At 34.1% G+C, this 10,215-nt stretch overlaps 2 protein-coding genes across 2 annotated transcripts; both read left to right on the top strand.

Annotated features, from left to right (window-relative positions):
* Window positions 1-1,185: 1,185 nt before the first annotated feature.
* Window positions 1,186-4,925, top strand: HELRODRAFT_163018 (hypothetical protein; the record flags this gene model as incomplete). Its single annotated transcript, XM_009025056.1, has 3 exons — window positions 1,186-1,236; window positions 1,491-1,568; window positions 4,401-4,925. 3 exons carry the CDS (start codon window positions 1,186-1,188, stop codon window positions 4,923-4,925), a joined length of 654 nt encoding a protein of 217 aa, XP_009023304.1.
* Window positions 4,926-6,132: 1,207 nt separating this feature from the next.
* HELRODRAFT_163017 (hypothetical protein) lies at window positions 6,133-8,341 on the top strand (the record flags this gene model as incomplete). Its single annotated transcript, XM_009025055.1, has 3 exons — window positions 6,133-6,296; window positions 7,989-8,121; window positions 8,234-8,341. The coding sequence occupies 3 exons, from the start codon at window positions 6,133-6,135 to the stop codon at window positions 8,339-8,341; spliced, it is 405 nt and encodes a 134-aa protein (XP_009023303.1).
* Between the last annotated feature and the right edge of the window lie 1,874 nt (window positions 8,342-10,215).

Raw genomic sequence — 10,215 nt, 5'->3', positions numbered from 1 at the left:
TTATACATGAGTTAAAAACCTAGCTTGAGATTTATATTGAAGACGCCGAAAAAACATTTTTCAAATACCCAACGTTTAGCGAAGGATTGTAGTTTTTGAATATTAACATTTGAAGCAATCAAAACACACACATGCAAGCAAACAAACACGCGCAATTCAATTAACGCAAATATGCAAAAGTTATATTTAATGCAAGACAGTTTCCCAGCAAAACAATTCAATTGATGCGCAGGTCATTTCTGAGAGGCAGTCGATAATATAGGGAATTAGGAAAACGTGTTTAACCGAAGCAATTCAATAAACGCGCACTGTGTAGTTAGGTAGACACACTTGCACAAGCACATGCCCATGTTCTTTCCTATAGAAGGAGGGTCAGCCTCGAAAAAGAAAGGATAGAAGGAAAGTTGTAAAGCAGAAAGACGACTGGACGCTCGCACACAGTTCTCATTTATAATTATTCTAATACTTTTGCTATTTGCAATAGAGGAAGTTACAACAAACTATGGGTGAGAGTGTGTTAAAATTATCGAGATATTTATGCTTATCATAACTAACTTGATCCTAAATTTGTATAAGGTAAGTCATCAATTCAAATTATCAACAATTTGGTAACTTGTATAATTTTACAACTGGATTCATATGTGAGCATCAATGAGCGAATCTATAGTTTCCTTGTTCATATGTAGATGAAATGTTTGACGCAATTACTAACTGTAAAACCGGACTCCACATAATACGATAGGTTAGGTAGAGAACCCTCATCAACATAACATCACACGTTCTATATAATATATATATACATATATATATATATATGCAAGTTAAATTTTGACCTATATATTTGTACAATATATGTGTATGCAATGATAACGCAACTGCATCCGAATGCGGATCTTATTAATGAATCACAAAAAATTTCGCAGTTTTTTGATTAAAGAACAAAAAGTCGTCAACCGTTCATGGCCTGTGTGAAATGATTCTGCAAAATATTAAATTTGATAAATTGCACTAGTTATTTTCAATAAAAAAAATTAAGCTTCATTATTTCATTTCATATGTTTATGGTGGAAACGGAAATTATTCATTTCGACCGTTAGATTAAAAGAAAGTGTGAGCAACATTAAATTATGAAGAGCTATATAAATCGTGACATGACTCGATTCAATCTGACAACACGCTTAATAAATGTTCATGATGTTATCGTGCCGCGCTGATAATCTGTTAATTGTGAGATCGGTGTGTGTGTGTGTGTGTATGCAAGAAATATATATATATATATATTTATATTGATTTATATTTATGTGTGTATGACTGCATGCGCGCGAGTGTGTGTCTTTTTGTCATTAATTAATAAGTCTAGTAATAGTGTTACTAGCACAATGACTAATGAAGGAAGAATGACTTACGAACGACACAGTTGAATAATTTGTAACTCTTAAGAAGAAAGTTTGTAATAATATCTCGTGTTATTTTCTTTGTCATCGTGTCAGGGTCAGATCAAGCCATTAATAAACGTCAAACCCAAGCAGGCTGTCACTGGGCTGCCGGGGCACAGGGAAGTTTTCCCGGTAGGCCGGCGGCCGCCAAAAAAAATTATTTTAGGTTTTAACAGAAATTTCCATTTTATTAAAAAATAATCAATTTGAAACAGCAAGATCATTACTGCATATGGTGTCTAAATATAATTTTATAACGAGCTTCCGACGTCGTTGTGACATATCAAATTATTTTTCATTAGAACATTTTTCAATTTTTCATTTGAATAGTGTCAAAATACTTTTTTTTCGAAAAATCTCTTTACGAGGTTTTATCTATGGATATATATATATATATATATATATATATATATATATATATATATATATATATATATATATATATATATATATATATATGTTGGTAATAGACCATAATTTTTACAATATTCTATAAATTCTACCGAATGTTTGGCGTTAATATGTTTGTAGTTCGTTTTTTCGATTTTTCTCACTAAAGTTTTCTAGTGAACGTTTAGTTTATTAAAATTCAAAATAAACTTATTTTTCAAATTCATGCTGCAAATAAGGCCATATTTCGATTCCGAATGAATCATCATTAATGCTCCTTGCTGTATATATAGGAAAATATTGACTTTGTCAAGATGAACTTTGACGTTGTAAAAATTAACTTTGGAGTTGTAAAATTGAACTTTGATGCGAATTAGGTGTCAGGTTTCTTCTTTGGTCTCCTTTTCTTCATCGATAGCATTATATTCTTCTTTGTCACTATTTACGATAGCAACTACGTTTTACATTCATTGAGCTTGAGCGAGTTTGATGACATCCAATATCCAACCTCTTTCAAACACTGGACAAATCTATCAACCTCATCACGAAACGAACCTGGAGGACCAGTGACTAGAACCTGAATGTCGTCGGCAAACGCATGACAAGTGAATCCATGAGAAGAAATTATTTTTATTATATCTGCTGTGTACAAAATAAAAAGAATTGGTCCCAGAACTGAGCCTTGTGGCACACCTGTTGTTACCAAGGCATCATCAGACACTGAATTGTTAAACGAAACCTGCTGTGTTCGGTTCGTCAAATACGACATGAACCATTTATGAGCTGTGTCTGTAATACCATAATCGTTACGTAGTCTTGCCAGCAAAACATCATGGTTTACACAATCAAATGCATATAACATTTATAGCTTTAATGAACTAAACGTTTGTTAATTTGCAGATAAAAATTTTCTAAAATGCATAACACGCTTTTGACTTTATTTAAATTTACCAATATCTAAATGGTCTTAAAAACAAAAATAATGTCTTAGATTTATCTGAAAACATTGAAACTTTTTTGTAATAGCTGAAAAGTTAAAATTAATAAATGCCTATATCTATTTACATTTTTTTGAAAAGTGGTTAAATTAAAAAGAAATAAAGATTAAAAAATGGCGAGAAATGCTGAAAATTGTTTAATATTGATGTGAATGATGTTAATGAGTTAAGTTATTAAACTTTATTACCAGATATACCGATATGATAATAAGACTATCAGTAAAAACGTTTTAAAAGTAAAAACAATAATAAAAGATTTCAATTAGGAAATATTTAAATGTTTAAAAATTAACAAAAAAATCATCACAAAAGAGAGATTTAGAAATGCATAAAAGTCACAAAAGCCAGATGCATAAAAGAAATTTAAATAAAAAATAAATAAATAATCTTCTGCAAGTGAAAATATAATTTTTTAAATGAGTATAAAATTTTACTGGCTCTTGAAGTGCTTATGATATTTTCAACGAATTCTCAACTGACTGTTGTTTTTGGCCAAATGAAAAGAACAAACATCTATATACGTTTTTGTTATCAATCTCAATAAAGAAAAAAAAATGATTATATCATCTGCACTTTCAATAATATGATCCTTAAGGTTGAATAGATCTTTATTCGACAATTCACTGAAAACACTTGATACAACAATTGTTCTATTAATTTTAGACAAGTCTATTACCATTTTCAAATATCTTTTTGTGACATGGCAAATCTGATTGACAAATATGAATTAGTCACAAAATATATATTAGGTAATATATATTTTCTAGAAATGAGATGTTAAAGATCTATATATTCCAGCATTGTAAATAAAAATAAACATGAAAAAAAATTATTTTCTGAACAACACCACAGGATGGGAAAACTAGACCACCATTGTCTTTTAGTATCAGAAGCTGCTGGTGTAACATGGTATCCTGTCCTTTTATATCAAAGAGTGCTAACCTACACTTGTTACAATCTATTATTTTGGTAACTTTTCTAACAACCCATCCAGCAATATACGCTACTGCATTTTCAATAACAGTGAAAATGGTATTGACGTCATGATTTGTGAATCTAAAGACGTCTCTTCAAAAATATCTTAAAACTGATCCTCTGGAATTTTAAATTCTGATTCAAATACTATTTGTTTAAAAAAAAATTACCTAAAATTACCTAAAAAATTATAAGACAACATATGTATAGCCTCATTTAAAGCAACTGTATGGATAGAACATATTTGAATAACCTGTTTTTTAAGGGACAATACCATATCAATAGTACACTTTTTTGAATATAGATTCCAGTTGCTGGACATTTGAATTGCCATTGCTTCTCCCTAAATACATGAAATTTAAATACATAAAATTAAAGTCACTTTTGTCAAGTAATCAAGCTAGTTCATTTTTCAACTTCAAATGAAATTGAAAAATAATTCATGATGGTCTTGGATGAATATGTAAGTCAGTACATATTTTTTTGTTTGAAGCAATGATGTGGCTAAATTTATTAAGGTTTCTATGTTGACAACCATCCTAAGAACACATGTATTCCTTGAGTTTAAAAGATATAACAATTAGTAAGTACATTTTCGAAGAATTACTGCGTGGGCTTGCCATGGGAGCTGCTCTATGCGGATGATTTGTGTCTGATTGCAGATTCTGAAAAAAAATCGGTGAAGAAGATTAAGTGTTGGAAAGATGCAATGAAAACAAAAGGGCTAAGGATTAACATGAATAAAACAAAAGTTATGTGTTGTAAAGTAAGGACTGGACAAGTAGAGAATTCTGCAAAGTGGCCGTGTGCGGTGTGCAAGACGGGTGTTGGAGAAAACTCAATAATCTGTAGTGCTTGTAAGAAATGGGTGCATAAGAGATGCAGTGGACTGATTGGCAGTCTAAAAGTGGCTGCTTTCAGTTGTAAAAGATGTGTTGATGGAGGGGAACAAAAGGATATAAAAAAAGAGATAGAAATAGATTGTGAAGGGAAGGTGGAAAAATTTTGTTATCTGGGAGATAAGATATGTTTGAGATATGCAAACAGTGCACTCGAGAGAAGAAACCTCGAAATTGAAGTGCAGACTGTTAAAAGAAAAGAGAATTTTAGCAAACCAACCATTTGAAAGTGCTAAAAATAAATTTTGTGTCAATGTCAATTTGATCCATAACAGTTATAGATCAAATAGTTTGGGGCTTGAAACAAAGATTTTCTGAGCGTAGTAAATCACAGCATGTTCGGAGTTAGTTAACTTCCAATTTAACTTTTCGACTTTCATAACGGTTGATCGTAAATCATTTTCAAGTTTTTTTAGTTCAAAACCAAAATTTTTGTTTGTTTTATGCATGATAGAACAGAAAATCTTTTATATATATAATCAACATATTTACAAATCACCCTGTTACCATTGAAATGCACCATTAAATTAGATAAAATATCGAAGAGTTCTTGAACTAGTCTGTTTGAGGCAAAATGTCAGGTCGGATCGCAAGTTTGGCAGTCAGTTTACGTTCTTCTTCCATAACAGCATCTCGTCGAAATTCTTCTTCCAGCAACACTTTCAACTTCTTCTGGGACAAATCGATTGACCTGCACTGCAATAAATATTCATTTTTTTGCCTTTATCTGCATTATTTGAAATAATATTCTAAGAAGAGTTAACATTTCTTAACAAAAATATTTACATTTCACGAACTTCATCTGATTCATGAAAAAATAAAATATAAAACATGTTCCCAGATAAAAAAAAAGTAACGACGTGTTTTCAACTGCGTCAACTTTTTAATTCTACTCTATATGTCCAGGAAAACGTTTCAATGATTTTGCAGTTTTAAAACGAATTAAAATAATTATTATCACTAATGGAAACTGCAAACAAATTTAAAATACAGTTGAATTATTAAAATTACATAAATGACGTGAAAGAACAAGTGAAATTTAACGTTGGTGTCGATTCAGCACTCCCTATAGCAATTTTTTTTTTGTGAAGCGCCAGTCAGTGCCGAATTAACGCAGGACAACATGGCCAAAGGCCAAAACCTCCATTTCAAAGGGGGCCTCCTTTCACGGATTTGTAATTTTTTTTTACATCATTTTTACCAAATCTTTAAAGGTGATGATATTTGAACGAATCTACGACTTCTCTTTTCTGTTACATTTCTCAATTGTTTTCATACTCGAAACTGCAGTTTGCCATTGATTTCAGCAATTAGAAGCATGCTTCAAAAAGGCTTACAAAACATGATGGCAGTGTTAAACACCGATTATCTATGCTGCCATATATAGACAAATGACTCACAATTGATGCAACAGTATGAAACCGAGCGTCGATAATGGAGGGAAGTCTTGAAACCGAACCGTTCTACAAAAAAGTGCAAGAACTAGAAATTGGCATTATGTCTTTAGTCTGGAAGGATATAACTGTCCAGTTCCACAAGGCCAGCAAGACACTTCGGCCACCTGGAATATCATTAGATATCGTTATCCAGTTGTACTGGTTATAGACGTCTTTCTTTCAGGATATGCGTGGCAGATTTCAACATTATGAACAGAGTGCCAACACACATGTTGAAAATTATATCTATTGTTCAGACATAATCAATCAATCCAATCAATCAATCAATCAATTCTCGTTTATGGTCTCCATTAGTTATGGGTCGGACTTTTATATTCCATTCATCAGCTACTGTTTCCATGCTAATCTATCCATTGCGTCTGTCTCCTTGAGACCAAATGCCTTCAAGTCCTCCTATATGGTCTGCGTTCAAGACTTATTTGGGCGACATCTTGGGAGAGTGCCAGGCACCTGGTGCTCAGTAACGGAAATTATTGTATCGTTTTCGCTTCGCTTCACATGGCCAAACCATCGTAGGCGATGACGACGGCATGCATCCTTCAACGTGCACAGTCCCGATCGGTTCAGGATCTTGGTTTTATAGATATGGTCCCTCAGGTCAACATGCTGCATCTAACAAATCATCTTCATGTCAGTTCGGTGAAGCTGCTGTTCGAGTTTTGTTGTCATCGGCCACGTCTCTGCACCACACATCAGAACTGAACGTATAGCTGTGTTTTACAGGTCTGAGCGTAGCGGTAGAGGATTGCTACGCCACATCAGTACCTAGGCAAGGAGGTGCATCAGCCCCATGCCGCACGTATGCGTCCACGAACGGCGGCATCAGCTGTTCCAGTACAATCCAGCATATCTCCCAAATATTGAAATGAAATATCAGTTTCAATCCCGGTAATCGTATCATTATCTGGGCTCCGTTGTCGCGGGTTGATGCATGCGGGGCATACGAAATCAGTCACTTTCCTCGGTGAGCTGGTAATTCTCAAACATCGTCTGTGACACCATTGCTGATATCGCAGGCATTTGATAGGCTTTCAACTCCAGCCCCACACACCGAACATGGCCAATGACCAGAAACCACAGGCTCAGTGGTTTTTGTTTTGTCAAAGTTTACCTTTAGCCAGGGTTCGGCAAGCTGGGTATTCCAGATCTCAAAATTTCTGGCTGCGTCTATGTTCCGAGGCCGCCGTTAGGACGATATCATCTGCATATAACACATTCCATACGTTATCTGAACGTATAGGTTTGGTTATTTCTTCCATCACCGTGATGAAAGGCAGAGGGTCGAGTATTGATCTCTGATGGACGCCGACGTTAACATCAAATTCATTCGTGTTACCGGCTGTTGTGCTGACCAGAGTTTTTGTGTTAGAGTACGTTGCCATAACCAGCCGAACCAGATATTCGGAAACAAACTGTATACGTAGATTCCACCTGGTTGCCTCACAAGGCACTTTGCCAAAAGCCTTTTCCAAATCCACGAATGCATGGAACAGTCGCTTTTGCTTTGCCAAGTATTCTTCCTGTAGTTGACGAATGATATAGATAGCATCAATGGTGTATCTCCCTGCCATGAAGCCGTACTGGTAACTACCAATTGAAACGCACGACAACAGTCTTCTCTCCATGACTTTTTCAATAACTTTCATGGGTTGTTCAGAAGACGTATACCCTGATATGAGTACCATTTCAGTTGATCTCATTTTCCTTTATATATCGGCACAGTTGTGCTACTGTTCCATTCCACTGGTAGTATTAGTGGAATGGAACATTTAACAGTGGAATATGTTTAGAGACACGTAGAAAACGTTAATTGTTGTCTTTTCGCGACGACAGTAAAACATCTGCAGTATCTTTTACATACAGTCATGAATTTGAGATCAACACATATTATACCATCAATGATGAAGAAATTATTGAATCAACGAATCAAGCAGCAGATTATGTAGCACTTCAAACTTCAAGACAGGTACTGATTTTTGACAGATTTAACCTGTTTAGACACTGCAATCATTTAATAAAAAGCGGAAAAATGTGTTTAAAAAAATCAAATTGCAAATAAAAAATTAAATCAAAAACAGTTCCTGTGTACTGGCACAGCTTTTTTGAATTTGCGTTGGGAAAAAAGTAGGTCAATGAATCGGAAGGTCAATTTAGGGGCATCTAAATGCATTTCGGCCAGCTCTTAATCTGGCACTGGCACCAGTGACAGAAAGTCGGAGCATGGAGAGCTGGTGTTAACTGACACTATCCTAGTCAGTGGATGCTATTGTAATTTGCTCACCAAATTTGTTATGCCTGGCTCAATATTGCTTATTCTTAGCAGCATGTCAATGAGTTTGATTTATTGGTGCCTGCTCACATGTATATTCGTTCATTCAAACTTAATTGCAAAAGTTGGTAGGGTACGGGGAACGATAACAAAATAAATGAACATAATAGTCATAATAACATAAATATAATGATACATCAAAGATGATGACGTGGTATGAATATAATGATACATCAAAGATGATGTGATGAGAATAATGATAAATCGAAGATGATATGACAATGATAGATCAAAAATGATGATGTAATAAATGTTATGATACATCAATGATGATAATTCGATAAATATACCGATAAATCGAAGATGTTGATGTGATGAATATAATGATATATCAATGAAGATGATGTTGTGATAAATATACTAATATATCAAAGATAGTGATGTGATGAATACATTGATACACCAATGACGATGATGTATACATCAAAGATGGTGATATAATGAATATGATGATACATAAAAGATGCATATGTGTGGTGAAATATATATCAACCTTCAGTGATTGAACTCTCCTCATCAACAAGTCCATGTCTTTTTTAATGCTAACCAACTTGCTGCAATAAACAACTCCTTTATTCAACTGTTTGAAAAGTAATTAAATTTTAAATGAAAAAATTTAGAGCAGTATTGGGCAATTTTACAAAGAAAATTTTTCTCTGAAATTTAGTACAAATAAGAGTTTTGGTCCAGAACGTGTACAAATCTATGATGCTACATTTTTTTTATATTAAATCCAGTTATTTGCCAAAAATATTGTTAAGAACTTGTTTAATAAAAGTAAATAAGAAATAATATTTCAATCCTATCGATCAACGGACACATTAGTATTTGTCTTCAGGCAATCAATCAATCAATCAATCAATCAATCAATCAATCAATCAATCAATCAATCAATCAATCAATCAATCAATCAATCAATCAATCAATCAATCAATCAATCAATCAATCAATCAATCAATCAATCAATCAATCAATCAATCAATCAATCAATCAATCAATCAATCAATCAATCAATCAATCAATCAATCAATCAATCAATCAATCAATCAATCAATCAATCTTCGTTTTGCGTCCAGAGACCCAGTTTCCCGAGGTAGGACGTTGTTTTCTTTGCCATCAACTTTTTGCGCCAAATTAGACGATCAGTTGTATCCATTTCATTTAAATTTAAAGCTTTCATGTCTTGCTCGATTGTTTGCGACCAGTACTTCTTGGACGGCCTTTGGGACGTGTGCCAGGTACTTCAACATCTGCAAGAGAAGTTATGGCACTGTTTCCACTTCCTTTGACATGACCAAACCACCGCAGACGATTTGCCGGCATTCGTTCTTTATATCATCTAAACCAGCACGACGCAGGATTTCGGTAGATTTGATGTGGTCCTTCAGACTAATTCGTCGCATCCATCGGAGCATTTTCATGTCGGTTCGTTGAAGTTGTTGTTCCAGTTTGGTTGTCATTGGCCATGTTTCTGCAACATATAACAACACCGGACGTATCACAGTATTATAAAGTCTTGATCGTAGTGGTAGTGGGATGTCACGCCGCATCAATATAGAGGCAAGGAGATGCCATTTATTCCAGGCTGCACGTATGGGTGCTTGAACGGCAGCTTCAGCTGTTCCAGTACAATCCAGAACATTTCCTAGATACTGAAACAATGTGACTTTCTCTACCTCAATGGCTTCAAAAACATTGCTATTTCGAATTTGTTGTTGTGGATTGATGCAA

This window comes from Helobdella robusta (genome assembly GCF_000326865.2).
Source record: "Helobdella robusta unplaced genomic scaffold HELROscaffold_4, whole genome shotgun sequence".
In the NCBI taxonomy this organism is placed as follows: domain Eukaryota; kingdom Metazoa; phylum Annelida; class Clitellata; order Rhynchobdellida; family Glossiphoniidae; genus Helobdella; species Helobdella robusta.
The sequence above is the reverse complement of the archived record's forward strand: the minus strand, read 5'-3'. Positions and strand labels throughout refer to the sequence as shown.